At 35.9% G+C, this 23,634-nt stretch overlaps 1 protein-coding gene across 9 annotated transcripts in view; it reads right to left on the reverse strand.

Moving 5' to 3' along the window:
* Piezo (piezo type mechanosensitive ion channel component) overlaps positions 1–23,634 on the reverse strand; it is a 555,272-nt gene that overhangs the window by 237,823 nt on the left and 293,815 nt on the right. For 8 of the 9 annotated variants that reach the window (XM_067145105.2, XM_067145110.2, XM_068227168.1 and 5 more), the window contains exons 8-10: positions 20,088–20,129; positions 2,611–2,764; positions 665–774 (exon numbers count right to left, since the gene is read on the reverse strand). In XM_067145105.2, coding sequence (XP_067001206.2) covers positions 665–774; positions 2,611–2,764; positions 20,088–20,129 — 306 coding nt within the window. The remainder of the gene's footprint in view (positions 1–664; positions 775–2,610; positions 2,765–20,087; positions 20,130–23,634) is intronic. The other variant, XM_067145104.2, reaches the window with a different exon arrangement.

Genomic DNA, 23,634 nt, shown 5'->3' on the forward strand with positions numbered 1-23,634 from the left:
AGGACTCTCTATCTGAAACCAGATCCATAGCTAAATGGTTAGCATGCTGACCTTTGGTCCAGGGGGTTCTGGGTTAGATTACAGACTGGGCTGGGGATTTTAACCTTAACTGGTTAATTTGTCTGGCTTGGGGGCTGTGTGTTTGTGATGTCTTCAACATTAGAAATCATCATGGGTAGAGCCCCATCCTCACAGACATGCAGATCTCCTATAGGCCATCTACTAGAAAAAGACCTGCACCAGGCCTCTCAATTCAACACACACGTGACACATACAAGAGACCTTATGACCTCCTTTGTAAGAATTGAGTTTCAATTTAAAATTCATCTAAATTTTATCACTGCACATGTGAAAACCACTTTGTGAAATATTTCAGGTTAGAACGTTGGCCGGTAAGGTTCTGTCATCTAAGGTTCAACATTGTACAAGTTATATCACAGAATTCTCATTCTTAACAATATATCTGTTGCAACTCAGCATTTCATCAATAATATGACCACAGTGGTTTTTACAGGCACAAGGTTGATTTCAAATAATTTTTATTATGTCAATAATATTTGTTACCAAATTCAAAATATACAATATTAGTCTTATTCAATGGAAGGCAAGATGGAAGATTGCGACCTGAGAGTCGGTTGGGTTTCTTAAGTGTTTTCTTACTTACCATCATTATAATATTGGTGAGTATGTACGATGATTGGTGAAGTAATTGTATGCCAGCTGAGATGCAGTCTATTACTTGCTCAAATACAGAGGCCTGAGGTTCCTCATCACCTGGAAGAAGTAATGTCACTCATCACATTTTTGGGATTTAATCACAAAAGAAGCTGACATTTCTTTCTCGTAACTTGCTCCAAACAATTTGAAGAATTCCATATGATATCCTGATACAACATGAATGATTGCAATGAATTAATAATGTTACCCATAATCTTCCCCTTCTTGCAGTATTGGGAATTAAAAGTGCAGATGCAAAAAGAATATACAGACAACAAACAGTACTTAGGTTTGTAGGATATAGCAGAGGGATGAGGGGGGAGGGGGGGGGGTATGCGTCAAAACAGAAAGAAAGGGCCACAAAATGGTAAGGTTTTTTTAATATTCTCTCAGCAAATTTCGACAGAGAGGTAAGGATTGACAGTTTACCAACTTAAATGCGGTACTAATAGTTTTTCTGAGACTGATTCAATACTATACAATAAAACTTTCACCAAAGGAACAATACTACACATTTATTACAATTACAGTAAAAAGAAATAGGGCGAGATTATACAATTAAAATCATTCAGAATTTGACTATACTTTTTGTAGATTTAAATGTCTCCTGAAAGTCCAAATTAATTTTTAACATCAAATCCCACAAAAAGAAAAAAGGTTGAGGGAAATTCGTTGGATATTAATGAGCTAATCTCTACTAATAAATGGAAGTCAAACTATAGCAATGTATAAAGGTAGGTATAAAACTGAAACAGACATGAATTAACCAGGCATGTCCCAGCACTCTTTCAACTTGACCAGAGAACCTAATTCCTCCAAGATTGCTAGGAAGAGAAATTCCCAAAACTGTGTAAGGGGACTGAGCTGAGGTGGATGAAACTTGGGGCTCAGAAGTAAACTATCACTTGCTTTACATATATATCAGTATTCCCCCCCCCCCCCCCCCCCCACAAAAGCAATAAAGGAAGTTCCTCTGAAGTACATCACTGGCTGGCAGTAGGTGAGGGAGACTCAAATTATCTAGCCAAGAAATGTGCCTTCTTCCACATGGCCTTTTGACTTGTATCTTCCCTTCAATGATGACCAAGTGTAACAGGTGATATTTCTCTCCTACCATCAAATCGCTGAGGTACTGCAGCTTCCAGATCTTGACCATATTTAAGACTTCCTTTCTTCTCCCCATCTATCTCATCACTTCATTTGTGACCCAAGCCGACCAGATCAATCACAATAGTTTTCTGGAAGTCCACAGCTCAAAAGCCTCCAATTTTTTCATTTCCCTTCTGTCCAGAATCCAGGTTTCCACCCCACAGAATAACATTGAGAAGATGTACATCTAACAGACTGGTTATTTAGATTTATACTAAAGTCTCTGTTGCAGAACATTTCCCTCATTTTACTGAACATCTTTCTTGCTTGGCCTATTCTGGACTTTATTTTGTCAGTATAGTCACTGTTCTCCTTCACAATCATTCTTAAATACTTGTATTCCAGTCATTTCTGTATAGTTTCTCCATTGATCATCAATCTAGCTTTGTGTTTTATTCAAGACGTTACCATAAAATCCATCTTGCTGATTGATTTCCATGTTATCATAAATCTTCCACACATTCTGCTACAAATACAATATCCAGTAAAAAAATTGATAATCAAGATTAATTGGGGGGGGGGGGGTTTGCTGTCAATATCAATAAATGCCAAAATTAACTAAAAATAACCTAGGTACATATCATGAAATTAAAATAGACATGAAACCTTGTGCTCATATAAGTTATATTGACACTTAAAATGCTGTACCAGTACCTAATACAAATGTCTAGAAATAAAATGTATGATTTAACTGTATTGAATCACATTTAAAAATAATCAAATTTGAAAGCTAATAAACTGTACCTTTAAATGTCTCCAACTGCATGTCCTCTATACCATCTGTAATGGTCACACTACCCAGCGCATCTTGATACACATTACCAGGTGAAGTTCCAACATCAGTTTGATATCCCATAGAAGTGGTATATTTTGCTGATGGACTTACTCCTCGTATGAGCTAAAAAAGTATTAGTAAGCTTAATTATTGAGAAAGTACCACTTTGTGAAATTTTGATCATTTCTAAAACATAATATCTTTATTAATTATGTAACTTTTAAACCAATCTGTATATATTACTGTCATGAAACATGTATACAATGAAAGATTTAACATCAACCCAAAGTACCATTTAAATTCACAAACATTTGCTACTACTATTTTAAAGACAACAAAAATTGTTATGCATTATGGAAATCAGTATTCACAGTGGCATGCCCAAGTAACATACATACATCAATTTGCTGAAGCTGAAAGTGTTTAGATAGTTGAAAAATTAATTTCATGCATTTATTTTTAAAAAATCTTAGTTCTAATTTTTATCAAAACAAAAGTATTGAAGAAGGTTACACACTTTATCTGCCATGCCAAGTAATTGTAACATTCATTCTAACACAAGCCATTCTCGAAAACTGAAGGGTTCAGTAAGAATGTATAAAATTGCATTGGAGATTGATTAGCAATTTAAAGCAATTTTCAACCGAGTTTATACAAGTTAGATATTGCCTGAAATCCCAAACTACAAGTTTCTTCTTTACCTTACATTGAGGACTTAATCCACAGATTCATGGAAATGTACTCAAAATCAGTTCTCAGATAGAAAATTGCACTTCTCCTCTGTACTATACATAGACTTTTGGGTCCTTTTCTCAAACCAGACACTTCTTTCTTTGATACGAACACCTCACTGACTAGGAATCCATCCCACTTCAACACGGGAAAGCACATATTGTTGATATTGTTGAAAGCATCTGATGTTCATTGCATCTAAATCAAAAGTGAACTCTTGACATCGGTTACCACATCAAATTTCATATCGCCATGCTATCCAGTAATGAATGGTTTACTACAATGGAAGAGTTTACTTTTAATTTTAACTGGAAAGAACTTTTGTGATCAGTGTAGTGACTCATTCATTCACTGCTCATGGTGCAATTTATAATTCTGCTTTGATCATCTGCACAAAGACTTTGACGGTGTTGGACAGCAGACAATGGTATGATGGTAAACGGGGAGAAAAGTCAGGTTGTATGATTCCCCAAGAGGAAAAGTCCTCTCAGTTTTAATTACAGTGTTGATGGAGTGGAAGTACCCCATTAGGGAGCACTAAGTGTTAATAAAAGAAAATCTTAATTAGGGTAAACACATTACCGAAAAAAAAAAAAAAACCCATGGCGCAACAGCCCCGAAGAGCTTTGGCCTACCAAGCGACCGCTGATCAGTCCGAAGGCCTGCAGATTACAAGGTGTCGTGTGGTCAGCACAACTGATCCTCTTGGCCGTTATTCTTGGCTTCCTAGACCGGGAAACACATTAACGAGGTTGTAAATAAAGGTTACAGATTTCTTTATATATGGTTATGACGGTTTTTAGGGGTTGTAGTAAGGATGTGAAGGATAGGCAAGGGCGTCCATACCTGGGGGGGGGGAGGGGGAGGTGGCGCTCTAGCTCTCAGCGAAAGGCAAAAATCTAATACAGTCAGGTGTTTTTCTTTCAAGAAAATTATGTAAAAGTCGGTATTACGTAGAAGTGGTAGTACCGCCCCTCCCCCACCAACAGGCACGGGATACTGTGGGTGTTATTCTACCGCGGAATACAAGTCGCCATTCATCTTCCAAAATGTTAAAAATACCCCCAGGTCTAGCCCCCCTCCCCTACAAACTTTCATATGGGTGCCCATGAGGATAGTTACTTGACTCGAGAACTGGAAAAGATCCAAACAAAAGCAGCACAATTAGTTCTGTTAGAGTAGTGTTATGAAAATGTTGTTGCACAGAGATAACATGGAATGACATTAGTGGATAATTAAGCCTGAATTGAGTTTTTTAAAGTAGGAAAGTATGACAAAGATAAGAGGACAAGTTTGGAAAAAATATTTGTTTATAGAAAGAGGAAGTAGGAATTGGAGAAATTTACAAAGGGAGATAATGTATAGATTTCTAACCATTTTGAAATCATTTAAGAAAAGATAGGTATACAAGTGACAGGGAATCTGCCACTTGGGCAACAGCCCTAAATGCAGATCAGTAGTGAATGATGATTACTGACGATCTTATGAGCTCATGTGAAACTAATTTCATTGTGGTCTGTATTGACAATTATCACTATTAACAAAGATTGGAAGGTCCACCTATTCATGACTTTAAGTTGCTTATGTCTTTTCCAATTGTGATTGAGACTGATGATAACCCAGTGGAAGGGTCAAAACTAGTCCCTAATATATACTGATTATACAAATAATAACATGTAATTTATGGTACTGAATAGGTGGACCCTGCAATCTTTGTTAATAGTACTTATGAGCTCTGATGATCACTTTGTAAATTGTAGTCATATACAGTATAGTCACAATAGTCGAGGAGATATTGGAAGGTTGAGGATAAAATTAGAAAAGAAAAGTTCTTCAGTTAAGACAGATCAACATATGACCTGATCTTTATACTATCAAGAGAAGATGAGAGATAGGAAAAGATTTGTTGAAAACGTTTATAGACAATGAAAAGGCCAATAGCAGTGTACTGTGGCAGTTGGTTTGGAATGCATGAAGGAGAACAAGAAGACAGAGCAGAAATGCTAATGATAAAAAGCATTGTACAAAATGAGTTTGTAGTATTAAAAACGAAGATAGGAGAAACTAAAGGGTTTGATGTGGAAACATTACTTCAGCAGGAAAGCATACTGTCCCCAATCCTCTTCATTACAGTAATGGATAAAGTTCAAAAGTGTGTAAAACAAAATATCAGAAAATAAAGTAAACTGGTGTCCTACCCCAAGGGGGTGTGGCCATTTTCAGGCACACCCCGAATGGAGGCGAGCTGTATGTATCATTTTAACCATATACCAGCCTTCCTAGTGTTCATAAATCCCCAGCAGTACCCAGAATCGAACTTGGACCTCCAAGGATAGCTATTAATAGTTCTAACCATTATGAAAGAAAATGGGAAGAAATGCAACTAAGATCTTATTGTTTGCAGATGACATAGTAATATGGGAGGAAGATAAAATGGAAGTACAGAACAAGTTAATGTGAGGAATCAGGTAATTGATAGAGAGTTTGAAACAAAACTTAAGTGTAGCAAAGAGTATAACAGTAGTGATGATAAGAAGGAAGGAAAGGAGGTATTGTATGGAAGACAAGAAAACATAGACTTAGAAGTAATAATGTTATTGGCTTTACGTCCCATTAACTACTTTTACGGTTTTTTGAGATGCAGAGGTGCCAGAATTTAGTCCCACAGGAGTTCTTTTACGTGCAAGTAAATCTACCAACACGAGGCTGATGTATTTGAGCACCTTCAACTACCAGCGGTCTGAGCCAGGATCAAACCTGCCAAGTTGGGGTCAAAAGACCAGTGCCTCACTGTCTGAGCCACTCTCCCCAGTGGAGAAGAATTAGAAGTGAAGAGATTAGAAAGAGAATTGGAATTTCAAAACTACAAGACAGGATAGAAACAAGCAAGCTGAAATGGTATGGACACGTGATGTAAATGGAAGAAGACTTGGTTTCATTGTGAATACTTTCTTTGGAACTCAACAGGAAAGAGACCACAAGATAGGCCTTGAAAGAGGTGGATGGATACAGTTGAGGAGAGTACAGGGAAAAGACAAGAAGTAAAAGTAGAAGAAATATTAGACATGGGAAAAGTTATGGAGAGACAGGCCACGATGGAGGTCCTTGATTCATAACCCAACCCCAGAGAGGACTGGAAATGTGAGTTGAAGAAGAAATCCTATATTATCTTGCTACTCAAAGATGCTTTTTACACCACCCAGAAGGTCAACTTTCCATTGTTCTCCAATGAATAACATTGTAAGAAGGAACTTCACAAACTATATGTTAGGTAGCACTTTCTGCAATATATACAACATTGTGCTTTTTCCGACCTTGAAGTAATACGAGTTCCTCGTTGGACTCTAATTCACCAAATAAGACTAGGTTGAATATTTGAATAACATAATCCAACGAACTACTGTCAACTCCAGTTCATGTTTTACCAACAAAATGTTTCAACTGTCAAACTCATCTTCTCATACTCTCTTAGCTAGATACATTAATTTAATTTAATACTTGATAAAGACACTTTAGACCTCAAGATCCCCTAATCTTGTCCCCTTGCTATCTTTCATTCCTGAGTGGCCTGACCTACCAGAAGACATTACTTTTTGTACCTACCATGAAAGAATTCTTTGAAACACCACTGAGTCATGCAACACATTCATTTATGGTAAATTTCTCATATTATGACAAAATCTATGGAGTATAAATCTGAGTGTTGATGCTGGAAAGCAGCTTGTATGGGGCTGAGAAGAAATGGATATAGAACTGGGACCGATGAGAAGAGAGGCTATCTATTTGAAGACGGCAGTATATGAAGATATGGAGACTGTTCTTGTTAACATCGATGCTTTCACGGCCTGTACTTGACTGTTCACGAGGAAGTCTTCTACAATAATGGTTTGAATTTAAGAATGATTTACTATTGGAAAACTGTAGTAGTATGCTTGTTCTTCGCCACATGGCTCGCTGTATGCTGGAGCATTATTGTAGAAGACTTCCTCATGAACAGTCCAGATTTTCTTCTGAAGATGCGGAGCCCAAAATCCCATTATCAAGTCTGTGAGATTGTTCTTGTCCTTTTGCATTTTCAAGTTTGTCTTTGTCTCCTCTTTCTGTTGCTCCCTCTTTCCACATTCAACTGCCATTGTGTTTACCCTATTATGAGTTCCTTTTCAAGTTTGTATATTTCTATATACAACTCTTATTTATTAATTCCCATTAACTTATACTGACCCACTGAGATAATTTTCAGCTTGTGTTTTTCTTGTATTCCTAGTCTATTACCAACTGTATTCATCTTTATCTTTTTGTCTCTTCCCTTTTCCTGTCTTCATACAGTACACCTCCTAAATCAAGAATAAACTGTCCAGATGGCCCCTCAATGAGTAACGATGTAGGGTTACCATACTTAAGCATTTATGCGGACATGTCCGTATTTTCAACATTCAATGTAGCGTCCGCATACATTTTTAAGATTTCTGCAAACGTCCGAATTTTTTATTTTTGGGAAGTAAGATCTTTTGATTTTTGTTTCATCTCGTATTATCAGCAAGTTAACTTATATACTTTTTTATATCAATCATTGAATTACACTGTTTGTTATTTGCTTACAATCCATCGGTTATGCTGGTAAAACCAAAAATATTGATTTACATTCCTTACAATCAATGTAATTGCGCAGTTCTTCTTTGCAATGCCAGCCTATATCGTGTTGAGAGGTTGCTGTACTTAATAAAGACACAGTGGACAAATAGACTGACAGCTGATCCTGTAAAGGGAATTGCAATGGTAAAATTTAATTTTAGACATGTGAATTGCAAAAACTATTTTAAATATTTTGTGTCAACAAAAGGAACTGTTAAAAAAAACAGATTCAATCTAGTGAAAAATCCTCATGGTACATTGGTTCTAAAGTGTAGGTATACAGATTCTGCCAAACCAAAAACTTCCACCAGCCGAACGAAGACTGTATATGTAATCTGTGCAACGATCATTGTGAAAGATACCATGCACAAAACTGCAAAATGAGGACAACCTCAATAATAAGAATGGCATTAGCATAGTTGACCATCTGTACAAAAACTGTTTTTGCACATTGTGCGCTTTTCATTTAATAAATAAAGTGTAGGTATGTGAGGTGTGGATAATATTTTTTATTTTGTTTGTTTCTTATGTAAATATGTAAATAAATGATAACAAAATCAAACTAATAATGTTTAATTCAGGATTTGGCAGTCCTAAGAGCATGTTGACCAATCCCGTTGAGTATTTTGAGGTTTCAGAATACGGTAACCCTATGTCAATATCCTCCCTCCTGATGAATCTGGAAAGTGAAAAAGATTGACTGAGGCTGAGAAGAAACAGAAGTAAAAGAATTAAGATTGATAAGATGAGAAACAATCTACTTGAAGACAGCAGTGTATGAAGATGTGGAGATTGCCTTTATTCTTTTGTATTTTCATGTCTGTCCTTTTGTCTTCTTTCCATTATTTCCTCTCCTGATATGGACCTCTCATAGTCCTCATCCTATTGTATATTCCTTTTCATACTTCTGTCTTTCAACATATGATAGAATTTGTCACTTAATTATTCCTTTCCATTATTCATGGCAAACTTTGACTACTGTAATCTAAAAACAAATAAAATTTTGAAACATGTTCTGACTTGTGAACTAAACAGAAAAAGGAATGCCCCTTAATCTATATTAACTGAGATCTGAATATTGCACTGGGTTATTAAACCAAGAATACAAGTTTCTAGTATATGACCTCTTCCCTGCCCATCCCTCTTTAACACTGCATTTACGTTACAGAACCAGTTTTAAAGATTCAAAGCAATTCTCCTAATTTTTGGTTCCTAGATACATCACTTCATAAAGTGTCACTGAAAACTAAAAATCAATGGGACTTAAGTCAACAATATGAACATCACTTCATGAACTTACAATTCATTTAATGTAGATGAAAACTCTAGACAGTAAAATACTAACATTTCATTACCCGTATATTGAATAAAGTTAATGTATACAAAAGGCACCATTCTACACAAAGAGAACATTTCCGGTCTATTTCTTTAATTTATATTGTAAGCAACATCACTGACAGACTTTTCCTGACTCCCATCTTCTGCCTGCACATCTGTGAGATAGCTAGCTCATTTTCTCACTAAACCCCTCAATTTAAGAGTAAGTGCTATGAGGAAAGGTTTATGTTAAGCAGCAAGCTAATGATTATTTTCTATCATTGACAACATACACTTTCCACAGGTATAACAGCACAGGAAAAAATACAGAGGGTTTTCATACAGCACATTTGCTAACAATTGAGATCTCACATAGCAAGCAACTGTCAGGATACATAACATTTCCAAAGTGATCCTACAATAACAGGTAGAAGATGAACATCTGATGAAATGTTAAGTGCAGAACAAAAATAGCCAGCTAAACACCAGTGGGAATGGAATACACAACTGTTTGGACTTTATGTTGGATAATCTCCAAAATATAACATTTATATAATATAAATAATGAACAGAAGACCAAAGTTCTAGTGTGTAGCCAAAATGAAAAGAATCTACCACGATAGTATTTCAAATTAATGCCCTCCAGGAAGTGAAAGAATTCAATTATCCAGGAAGCAAAAATTTTAGTGATGGGCAAAGTTGTAAGGAAAGAATAAGTAGAATCAATCAGATCAAAACTGACTTGACAAAAAGAAAAACATCTTCACTTCACACATCAGCTTCAAATTAATAAAATATTTGATAAAGATGTGTGTGAAGCATTGTCCTGTATAAGAATGAATCATGGAGAGTAGGCAAAAGGGAGAAGAAAATTCTCCTAGTATTTGAGACCTGGTGTTGCAGAAAAATCCTTAAAATAAGTTGGAAAGACAAAATAACTAACAATAATGTCCTTAGAAGAGTTCAGGAGGACCTAAGTATACTACGAAACTTAAAATGTAGAAGATTTGAATATATGGCATCTACTCCAATACAATGGCTTGGCAAAGAGAATTATAGAAGGAAAAATAGATGGTAGGAATCATAGAGGAAGACTTCATTCAGACTACAAGAGGGATATCATGGATGATATGAGATGCACAATGTCTTGCGTCTCGACTGCAGGAGCAAGTCAGTCGAGAGCTGGACTCCATAATCAGAGGACACAGGTGATACACGCGGGCCACGTTACACTAAAATCAGACAGTTCAACTTCAACAATGCTTATGTACATCAGCATATGTCGGAACACAAAAACTAAGCCAACAGTATACAGATATCAGTTGATGCACACCAAAGAACAATAAGCATTGAAACAGAAAGACTTCCAGCTCAAGACTGTTTTAACAATCAATATTTCACAGTTCTTTAACTTTCATAATGCTTTTTAAAAACTTTTTAGCTAACATTTCATTTTGTGCATCCTACATTTTTTTAAAACATCATACATGTCTTACTGAGGATGACCCAACGCCGTGTTGAAACATGTCTATTCATGTATAAAATTTTGTCTTAATTGGACATAAAAAATATATAGTATTGACCAGGAGGATTAAAGTAGTTTTTGTACAATTTTGTAAGAAGTTCAACCATCAATACGGATTTAACAATGAGATTCATAGTCTGTAATTATAAGGGCATGTCAAAAACACATGGTGCATGCTGAAGAGATGTTAAGAATAGAACAAATTGGCCAATGAAACACCAATGAGAGTAGAACCCATAACCTTCAGATTGCAAATCTGTTTCTTTCCCAACTGGGCTATGATGGCCTTGGTCATTCTTGTCTGTTAGCAGGGTTGTGGATTCAGTTCCAACCTGGGTCTAATTGATCCTTTTTTTGTTCTGCGTTTTCCTTTTTCTTTTTGCTATCAGTTTTAGGCCCCACCGACACAGAGAGGTCTTAAGGTGGGATAGAATAGGGCTAGAAATAGGAAGGAAGTGCCTGTAAGTTACAGCCCCAGTATTTGCCTGATGTGAAAATGGGAACCCACAGAAAACCATTTTCAGGGCTGCAAGTTCACAGCTACATGGTCTAAGCCACATAGCGAACTCGCTAGGTGTTCTCGGCACGTGCTATTATGTACCTGACATGATGTAATATATTACTTGAATAGATTCTCAAAGGCATCTTTACAATTTTGTTTAAGAAGCAAGTCTACCATGTACAGCATCTCCTGTAAGGTAAGTTTTATAGTTTAGTTTTACTGGTGTCTCTTTAGAAACATTTTGTATCCCAGCAGCAATTTGTTACATTCATGGGAAAAATAATTTACTAGATGGATCCCTGATTTTTGTGAACTCATTAAATGAAAGCTCAATAAATGGAAAGTGTTAACTAACTAGGTAATACTATGGTTAAAATAGATACAGGTACATTACAACATGCAAGAGGTTTAGACCACTTTTTATCGATACAGGAGCAGAGAACATAGGACTGAAGAAGGGATTCTAAATATTATTAAGGGGAATTGGTCAGTAGACAAAGAGGAGAAAATCTATTTCTGTGATTCTCTATCTGAACACAAGCAGCAATGACAAAAGGAGTTCTGAAAAGTTTGCAAAACTAATGATGTTTTCATTACAAACTAAACTACAGCACTAACTTGGTTACATTCACTGCAGCAGCAACAAAAAGTAACGCATTACCATCAAAACACAGTAGTGACAGAACAAAGCAACACCAAATTAGTCATAATTTTAGGACTGCATATAAATAATGAAGAGTAATCTATAAATAAACCCTAAAATGTCCAGCTTGCTAATAGTAAAAATTCAAATTTGCATAATAAAATACTCATACATATATAAATTGATTCTTAACTTACCAACCTTGTTTGTGGATCAGCAATAAAGTTTGCATATGCCAGTTAATTTATTTTAAGTACAACTAGAAATATATTTATTAATAATTCAATTCAACAAAGTACAGACAATGCATACATCTTCATTAATCACCACCACCTGTTATACCTGTTACTGTTAAACCTGAAAGCCTCTGCAAATTAACAAAGTCCCTCCACAATCCTCTATTTGCATTTCAACTTTGTGCTGTTGTTTAATTTCAAACCTTGTATTTCAGATCATAAAAAACTGAAAAACAAGGCAGCTAACAAATTCTAGTTCATACTACAGTATTTAAATGTTTCTGAAAAGGACATGAACATAAGGATACTCTTACACGTATGTAATCTCTCACAGTTTTTGGATAAAACAAACATGATTTCCTTCCAGTATAGTCCTTTATTTAAGCAAGAGTTGAGTATTTGTAGTTATATAAATGCTGACACTCTGTAGCTCATTAGCAATGTACAAAGCTTTGAATGTAAGTTAGAAACTAATAGTAATGTGATTGTGTTTACGTCCCACCAAGTACTTTTATGGTTTTCAGAGATGCCAAGGTGCCAGAAGTTTGTCCTGCAGGAGTTCTTTTACAAATCTACAGACAAGAATCTGACTTATCTGAGCACCTTCAAAAACCACCGAACTGAGCCAGGATTGAACCTGCCAACTTGGGCTCAGAAAGTCAGCATCTTAACCATCTAAGAGACTATGCCCAGCAAATCAGAAACTGATTAATTAATTAATCATAGTGGTTGTTCCCCATTCCACTGCTCTTTCTTTTAGAAAAAAGCATTAACAATTAATGTAATTTCTATAAAAAATTTATTCTCTGAAACTAAGTACAGTTAATGGGAGAAGCATAACAGAAGGAAAAAAAAAACAGGCAGTGAGAAACATGAACAAAAGCTCAGTGATCTTCAGAAACACATACACCAGCACACACACCATGTAAGGGAAACAAGTAAAGGAAGTCCAAACCACAACTTGCAAGCAATTTTTCAAATGAATCTCAATATGAATTTAAACCTTTTACTGACTTATCCTTCTTCTGAATGAACAGACGTTCTTTTCAGAATGTCTGACTAATTTATCACAATGTATTTACAAATTCTTGGGGTTTGTAGAGGGATTTGAATTGGTATCTTAAATAGAACCTTTGCACATAAACATACTTTTCATCAAATGTGTATTTATAGAGAGAAATTACTGACCACCTTAAATTAAATGCTATTGATATTGTTCTATTTCACATACTCAGAGTCGACTTAATGAGCATTACAAAGCTTATCATCCACTTAAGGAAAGGATACATACATACATACATACATACATACATACATACATACATACATACATACATACCATTATCTCCCAATGTTAGTTTATATTTCTCAAAATGCCATAAAACCTATCTGCATCGGTGCAACATAAAGCTATTTCTAAAAATGTAACCATATGCATCTCAAAAGTAAATTTAACGTTTTCCTCTCCAACCGAGTGATTAATTAGAAATTTAATGAAATTTCAGTAGTAAATTTTGCAACTTAAGATCGCACACTTTATCTCAAATGTGTATGTTCTATGACAATCCCATCTCTACTTTCTAAATTCTATCACAATACAAAACTAACTTTAGAAACTTTTCTTTAAAGTGTAGATCAACCCAACACTGAGTTCCAAATCAATTGGCCAGATGAAGCTGAAGCTGAAAAGAGAGCTATCTAGCATGTAACCATGCTGTATTACAAAAACAAACATCATCTGGACAACATTTCCGTGCATGGACTCATGGTTGGTGGTCAGGGGATGATTCCCAAATTCTTTGTGGAATTCTGGGATTGTGTGAAGCTTAACTGAACCCACTTGTATGCCATCACCATTAGTGCCATCAAAGGGTCACTGATCATACTGCAATACTTATAAAATTAGAAGAAAAAAGAAAAGAAAGAAAGAAAAAAGAAATTAAAGAAATGAAAAGGATTAAGAAGGCACATGAAACAAAACTTTCCTCCAGACTGTTGAAGAATTTACTAAAAAACAACATGAGAAGCTTCTACAGAACTTACAAGCGAAAGTTATCAAGATACAAAGTACCCTCCAATTTTGGGATGTAAATGGGACCATTGCTCACAATAACATTATTATTTGCAAAAGCAATACAATTGATTTTCAGGTTGTTCTTTTTGCAACCGCCGGGCTGAGTGGCTCAGACGGTTAAGGTGCTGGCCTTCTGACCCCAACTTGGCAGGTTCGATCCTGCCTCAGTCCGGTGGTATTTGAAGGTGTTCAAATACGTCAGCCTCGTGTCGGTAGATTTACTGGCACGTAAAAGAACTCCTGCGGGACTAAATTCCGGCATCTCGGCGTCCCCGAAAACCGTAAAAGAGTAGTTAGTGGGACGTAAAGCAAATAACATTATTATTATTATTATTACTTTTTGCAACCCAGTCTAATTCCACTCTTTATATTTTTGTTCTATTCTCTTGACTACTTTCTCAAGCACACAGTTGAACAATAATGACAGCCCAACCACCTGTCGTACTGTCGCTCTTATTCAAAGGAATCTGACAGTTCACCCATGAATTTAACTTTCGAAAATGTATTTATTTGTGATAGTCACTTTTATATTAGTTGTTTTCTTATCCAAATCCATTTCCTCCAGGACTGATAAAAGGGATTCTCTATCAATCGAATCGTATGCCTTTTTGAAATCAATGAAGGAGATTACATACCTACGGCTTTGCCCTTGAAACTGAAAAAGATCTAGAACTAAAAATTACAGAAAATTCACTATTCGATTCAACAGCTAAAGTAATAACTAAAGACGAAAATATAAGGTTCGAAGACAAATACATTAAAAACCAAACCTATTCTCTCAAAAGATGGGAGGAAATGAAGATCAGAAAGAATGAAGAAATACTGGGCACTAAGGAAACAACAACACACAGAGAAATGATTGATTCAATGTACCCCAAAGAGGGTGAAATGAAAGAAGAAGAATAAGAAGAATAATTCAATCCCCCAATATGTTAATGTTACATGCAGTCTAATCCTGCATTCCAACTAATTAAGTATACATGTGAATAAAACTTAGTCATCTACAGTTCAGTTATAAGTACTTCTGAACAGCAACTTTAATTTAGTTGAGGCTTGGTGTAAAAATGAGAAGTCATGGGAAGCATCTTCAGGACTCCCATGATGGGATTCAAACACAGCCTCACTTGAAAGCAAACTCCACTACAAGAATCGTACTACATAAATCATTCGGGACAAATATTTCAGGTTCCCTATGGTAATCAACATCTAAGTCATAGGTATAAATGAATCAATGAAGGTAAGACTCAGGTCATCTAGACTTCAATGGTTTGGACATGTTAAACGAACGAATAGCACAAGGTTACCAAGTGCTTATTTGGAAAAGAGAATAACAGGTAGAAGACCAGCTGGAAGACCAAGAAGAAGATGGATGGACCAACTGAGGGAAGACGTGGAGAGAACAGGATGGAATTGGGAATCTGTCATGGACAACAAAATCTTTTTGAATAAGCAACTTTGGACGTCGCTCGTTTTCAAACACCCCACCTGGCTCACTGGAAGGGTAAACCAATGATGATGATGATGAATGCACTGTGAACGTTACAAAAAGGAATCAAGATGGTAGTTAACGTTTGGAGTGATAATTCTATGCCTCATCACAGAACAGCTGTTGATGAGCTGTAGGAAAGATACTACCATACTGGTGTATGACAAACAGACTGTTCAACCTTTTCTCCAATTGAAATTTCATCAAACAAATGGAATACCCTGAGCAGACACTCAGCAGCATATTAATACCCATGCCAAAATTTCCTACAACTGAAATAGCACTGAAATAGAAATGAGCTCCAATACCGCAAGAATTCAAGAGCCTTGTGCAAAATGTAGACAGAAGATGCAACATAGACACTATTTCTACCTTCAGGAGAGATGAATATGTATTATGGTAGCCAGTTATATAAGATTACTTTGCAATGCAGTCCCATGGCACCATTTTATATCTTGTCTGTATTGTCTAATCTATAATTTCTGTACATCACATGATTCAAATGCTGCAATGGTCAGCGGGTCTCACCCTCTTGGATCGAGTGTGCAATGAGCATATACGAGAATCATTTAGTACAGCCCTTATCAGTGAAAAATTAGAGGAGCGGCAGCTGCACTGGTACGGACACGTACAACGTCAAGATTAAGATTATTCCGTTAAGAGAGCTCTTGCAATCGAGGAACCAAGGAGAGGATGCGGGTGTCCAAGAGCAACATGGTGGTGTACAGCCGAAAAGGCCTAGACACTGGCGGATCAGAAGAGCCGACCCTGAGTGATACTTGGGAGTATCCATTGTGGGCACACATACGGCCATAAAAGAAGAACATGATTAAGATAATTTGATTTCTCCCCATATTTATGGACGCTTTTTTAATCTTTAAGTAAATAAACTTTTAATTTCATGGCGTGTGGCCTCCGAAGAGGCCTGGTGCAGGTCTTTCGAGCTGACGCCGTATAGGCGACCTGCGCGTCTATGAGAATGGGGCTCTACCTGAGATGAATTGTAATGCTGAAGATGGCACACACACACACCCATTCTCCAAGCCATCAGACTTAACCAATGGAGGTTAAAATCCACAACCTGGTCAGGAATCGAACCCAGGAGTCTCTAAACCACAGGCCTGCATGCTAACCATTTAGCCATCTGGTATGCAAACTTAGAGATCCTTTGGACTTAATCAATGTGCCTCACATCTCTGATGATCTACACATTTCCAGTCATATTTTAGGAGCTGTAGCAGTTTTCAAGTTCTTCAGTATTTGGGTAAACTGCAGATAAAACAGATAAAGTTCACTGGTAAACTTAAATAATGGCAGAGAAGTAAAAACTAAATACAAGGCAGAACCTTGGAATATAAAAGCATGGTTGAGAGCACAAAAAACGAACACACATCATATTGTCCAAAATGAGAATCTTCATCAAGGAGAAGAGATGAGGTGTATTGAATTGTATGCAACGTTTTTTTCTTTCTTTGTGTTATTAACTGTTCTTCTATCAGTTAAGTCATAGTATTTTATATAAATACTGAATTATGCCAAAACTTGCTAGCTCTATTGCCATAATCATTACTGTTGCTTGATGAAAGGGGCTTGGAGAATTGTAAACTGTGGTTCCATGTACTAAATACACAGAAATTCCATCTGATATCCAATGTTGGGCACTGACCAATCTGGTGCAAGTATTTGTAAATTACAGGGGCAAGGACTGGGATGGCAACCATGGTGCATATGATATACACGTCAATTTGTCATTACTTGACAGTGAAAGAGGGGAATTATCTTCTAGGATGGTTTCTCAATTCCTAGCTTTTAACATGAATGTTTAAAATAAATGTACAGTTGTCACTAATTGTTCTCATCCTTTTTTACAACTGCAATATACTTTTTGATAAAACAGTATTGACAGCTTACAACAGGATAGGAGGTGGGACAAAGATAAGCTAGCCTACTCAAGCAATTTAAAGAAAGCAACAAAGACAAAATTTAGGCAAGCTTAAATTTATAACTTTGACCATCAGTTTCAGAAAACAAATTTCCAATTAAACTAAACAGCATGATAAGCACAGCAACAACTAGACACAAATGCCTATGGAATGGACTACCTGGAAAATGGCATCACTAATCAAGCTAAACATATGGGATGTCACATAAGGGCAAAATTATTAACATGATGTCAATATATAACCTAGAAGAAATTTTTCTGTAAAATGAGCCTTGGTTAGACATATTTTTTTCATACAATGAACCAGAACATGAACAAATAACTAACGAACAATCTGAAAAACATTATTTGCCTTGTACATTCTATACTCCTCACAAAAAATTTAGAATATTAGAATATCTGCAAGATATTGAAGGAAAAAGACATTATTTCAATTCAAGAAAGAACCTGAAATGAAATATTTTTAGTACTATATAAAAGAACAGAGCAGGGCTTCTCTTCTTATTTTGCCCAGTTTCTCTGAAATTTTATATTTTTGAACTTCTTTGGTATGGTATAGTGCTTGTCAAAGAATTCCTTTGTTACCGTACAATTATCTAAAGAACAGCAAATTTACATCTACCGAACCAAAACCACATAAACACACCAGTCGAAACATATATGTAGTAAAATTTTCCTTGTACATAACCTCATATCTATCTTAACCCTTATGATGTCCTGTTCATGTAAATTAAACAGCTTCTGCTCATCAGAAATTTTTTGAAGGAATTTAATACCTTCTTTTTCAATCCATACACATTTAAGGTAAATAGTAGCAGAATATCCATTTGTGTCCATTTGTTTCATCATACTGAAAGACTATAGAGACTTTTAACTGAGGTAAACCTGATCTGAACAAGGAATTTTTTTTCTCCAGAATTTGTATTTAAATGTTGCACTGAAAGGAAGCATGCAACAAAATAAATACCTCCCCTGATTTTTCATTTCCAATATAAAATTTTAACAAAATGAAGAATCTGGAAATAACTGCACAAAGTCCACCAAGTCCATTTATTTTATTTATTGTATGACTTTCAGTACTGGGAGTGTCCAAGGACATATTTGGCTCACCTGATGCAGATCTATTTGACTCCTATGAGTGACCTGCACGTCTGGACGTGGGATGATGATGAGATAGGGAAAGGGTGAAACTCTGTTAACACACAGCCTTCTCCTGTCGAATAACAAGACTTAACATCTCCATATGCCTTTGCTGGCAGGACCTAGTGTTTACAGTGCACTATGTCTTCTGGTATGGGCTAGAGCATTTTTGTTACTTTCATTGATCTGTCTCTGTCTTATCCTTGGCTTTGACAATATGAAAGTGACTGAGGTATGAGCGATGCTAATAATGCCATTCCTTCTGCAGTCAGTCCCTGCTATGAATGGTGTGAAAACATTGCTCATAGGGTCAGTTGGTGCATGCATTTCAGTGGGCTTGGCAGACTGATATGTAATAGCGACTTCTCGCTTGGTGAGGAAAGCAACGGGAAACTACCTCACTCCTCATTTCCCTAGTACGCCTCTTCAGTGATGCCTAGGCCATTCATGACAGCTGATGGCAGAGCTGTTGAGGATCCAACCAGCCTTAGGGCTGAAGACTGAACATACACAACATCTCCATCCGACAGACAAATTACCATCAGCAGCATCATGTGCCCCCACTCTATATGAACACTGAGGAGAAGTTTGGATTTGAATCTAGGCTTTTGGCATACAAATTTAGTGATTAGGAATTGTATACCACCACCTCTCCTACCCTGCCAGCCAACATTCTGATGGAGACTTTCCCCCCCACCCACCAATGGGATTCAAACCAGCTAACCACGGTGTCAGACCATATAGTCATGAAACCTTAATGATCACGTCCACCAGGCAGGCCTCCAACCCCAATGACCATGCCATAGCTTCTCTCTTCACTCCTGATATGCAAGCATCATCTTGATTCTTATGAACTAATCAATGAAGGTGCACACATTTATCGTGAATATATTTCCCAGAAAATTAATTGGCTTTATAGTGAGGATACCAAGAGATATATTGCAGCACCCTAAGATACCATACAGTCAACATATTCAGCTAGCAGATAAACACACGTTTTCATGACGAATTTAAATATAGAATGAACGCTCTAAACCAATTGTAAAAAGTGACATAAACAAATTGCAACTACAGTATGTGTAGTGAGAAATTGTTGCCTGAAAACTGAACACCCACAACTGACAGTGCTATTCCAAACCTTTTTTTGTGAGGAGTATAGTTATTCCGAAAAGCTCTCTTCCTAGAAAACTAATAATACAAACAGAGAAGATACGTACAGGGGTACTTTCTCTCAAGACTTCACTCTCCGAATCCAGAACCTAAAAATCATTAGAACAAAACTGACTAAAATTTCACAAAATGGAACCAACATTATTAAGTCTATCTCTGTTGAATAAAAGAATACACTGAAATCATGCTTTATTGAAGAGTATTACTGCTGGAAAAAAAATACAAGATAACAATAAGAAAAAATACTGGAGCTCAAATCAATACAAACCATGTATCAACCAAAACTCGAGCACAACATTCTCAAGCCATGAGTAGTATTTCCATGTATTTGAGAAAAGGGAATAACATGGGATAATGCTATTCAGAAAACATTCTTGGTAAACTGACCTAGATGCATGCTCATTTCCTCTTGTCAAGCCATAGGGTGTCTGCGTGTTGGCCATTTTCTTCCATGTAAAGTGTCCCATGCTTCCAGCTATGACAGAGTCTTGACTCTGGCTGCGAGCACATGTGCGCCTCTGGAGAATTAATTGCATCTCCTTGGGAGACCACCTATGCTTTGCAAACCTATGTTTCCCTGTCCAGGATGTTGGACTGAGTCTGATCTCTCATACTATAGGCAGTACAGTTTTCTTTCTGCATCCTGTATGCAAATTTTACTAGCAAAGTGTAGATAAATGAGCCAGGAAATCTCCACGATCATGTGCTACTTCTATTCAGCCAAGCTCATACTCAGGGAGTAAAAAGTTTTAAAATAATGACTTTTGTGTCAAGAAGCGAACATCATTTTGGAATTTTTAATATGTAGTTCATCTAATTTGGAGTTTGGGACACTCGCTGCATTTGAATTTGTAAACAACAAATTAATTATACATATCTGTGCTGGAAAATCTTCAAGTTGAATTCTGTAAAGGTTGCCGCATTGTGCCCTAATTTCATTTAAAGTTTTTGCAAGTTTTTATACCGTACATGTGCACTGAGGTATGTTCCTGTGATGTACATCCTTTTTTTTGGGGGGGGGGGGGTAGTTGTGTTTCACTTTCTTTATTTTATTCTGTGTTGTCATTATTATTATTATTATTATTATTATTATTATTATTATTATTATTATTATTATTACCACTATTTTGTGTACATGTACAAGACAGTAAATATGTGGTTGCAACCACCGACAAGTGTGAGGTATATTATAGTGTGCAGTTTTTACTTGTAATCCTTTGCAAAGGCTAGTTATGTTACTGAATATGTATAAAAACTGGAATGGCAGTGGCAGTTATTGTTTTAAAGAGTAAAACGTGATTATCAGATCCAATTTGGAATGCTGTATGCCAGTATAATATTTCATTGTTTGAACCACTGTGGATCAGGTTGTTAGTCATAGTGGGTCTTCTTGATAGCTTACATTTTTGTCCCTAGTTTTTTTTTTTTTTTTAATTATTAGTATTATTATTCTTTTATCTTCATGGCAGTGATAGGTATTTGGTAATGGACACCAGGCATCCAGTGTTTCAGTTGCTTCCTGAGGATAATTATTTCCAAAAGGTTGAAAGTCTGCCAGTGAAGTAATTTATTTAGGATAACAACCAGAAGTGATTTCTGTATAATTCATCAGCACTCTTATCAATACTATATAATGAACACCCAACTTTGAATAATTTAAAAATAAGTTTGTTCTGAGCTAGCAAATAAATATTTAAACTTATCTATGACATAAAATCACCAATCCATAAGTTCTTGAGGATCAAGAAAGGCAGATTATAATTTCTACTGTACACATTGTTATCCAGCATAAAACTTGACAGGACACAGCCGAGGAAAGGAATCAAACTTATCAGGAAATCTAGAGTACATAAATATTTTTTCATTATAACTTTTAGATGATACATGTATATAACGCATTTCATATTCTGGGATTTCAATACTGTTCTGAATATCGACGGCCTAGTTCTAATACTACTTATCTTGCAATTTTATGAGATTCAGGTCTTAACACATTCTGGACAGTTTTGACTGCTCTATCTGATGGTGCTAATAACACATGAGTATAATTATTTCTTAAAAAATATTACCTAACAAACCAAAACTCTTGTTCATTTGCTCACGATACAAACCCTTTGTCAGGTATGGTGATCTAGGAGATTCATCATCATCATCAACATCATCATTTCTTCGCTCCAGCAAGCCGGATGCAGTTTAACAGTAGATTATAAAATCTAAACATTTCCCACTACAAAAAAGATCTCAGAGTAACATAACAAGCCAAGTCCTGAAAATAATATTCTATTGATTTCAGAGCTATTTTAAGAAACTTAGAACCTGTGTATTTGAGGACATTTTTTCAGGTAAAGAAAAAGTTAATTACAAAGCACATACTACATTAAAGTTTTCACCATACCTTAAGACTTATTACACAGTTTACAAGGATGGTGTTCTCAGACATAAATAACAGCATGATAATTTATTAGTGCGAGTCCATAAAAATCAAGACATTTTAATAACAATTTCAATGAAATAAGATATCCTATATTTAATAATGTCCAAATAAAGTATAATTAAGTGATTTTCATGCTCTTTGGTTCTCTAGATTATTCTCACTCCAAGTATCTTATTTATAAAGCTTCATTTTTAGCAGGCACATAAAGATGAATGGGAAACAGAAAAATGTAATGGCTCATTAAAGAGGACTTCACATATTCAAAGAAATAAAAATCTGAAATACTTAAGTATCTTATGACCAGCAGTCCAGAATAAAATAAAAACATATGAGGAAAAAACAATAATCTAAAAATGCCACCACTCATCTCAAGAAGGAACAAGCCAACATCAAGTTTAAAATATAAAAGCCTGCAAACTGACTAGAACAGTTTTCCATAGGTCACATCTAAAAATAAAAAAATAAAAAGCTAAATAAAAATAGATACACCAATGAAATTGCAATTATTTACAGTGTCAGCCAATAAGCACATCTACAAGATTACAAGATTAACTAATTTATCCTGTACCATGCAAGTATTTGGTCTCGCTACAGGCTTACATACTCGTACTTTCCTAGTGGCAGACCTCCACCTGTTAGTTGGATTACGTGCAAGCCTTCTCTGAGATAGACGTAACGATAATTGGCGAGATAATGGTTTAGTACGACCATCTGCATTTAAGTACTCACACTGTTTAGCCTGGAAAGTCAGCAAAGCATTAGTTGGAAAGGTGTTAGCAAAGACCAGCATCACCTCTAAAGAGATTACAAAAAGATACAATAAAATATTTTTTTTTTTTAATACTTATTACTTACGGACGAGTATACAGAGTGGAAGTGAACTCTACCAAGAAACTTGCAGAGGTTCTTCAGGGATGTTGGCCAAGTATTTTGATATAAGGAGCACATGGTACTGGTGACTCATTACCGAGTAAATTGCATTTTTTTCTTTTCTAAACTCCGCCACCATGTGTTTCTGTACACGGAATTTGTTTTGTTTCTTGACCTAACCTACCTTTGCACACAATTACTCAGTGCAGTATCATTTGACTACATGCCATGACACAATATTCATATTCTACAGTGTTCTCTGTGTAGGAATGATGAATTTCTTTCAAAGC

The sequence above is a fragment of the Anabrus simplex genome, chromosome 4, assembly GCF_040414725.1.
Source record: "Anabrus simplex isolate iqAnaSimp1 chromosome 4, ASM4041472v1, whole genome shotgun sequence".
NCBI lineage: Eukaryota > Metazoa > Arthropoda > Insecta > Orthoptera > Tettigoniidae > Anabrus > Anabrus simplex.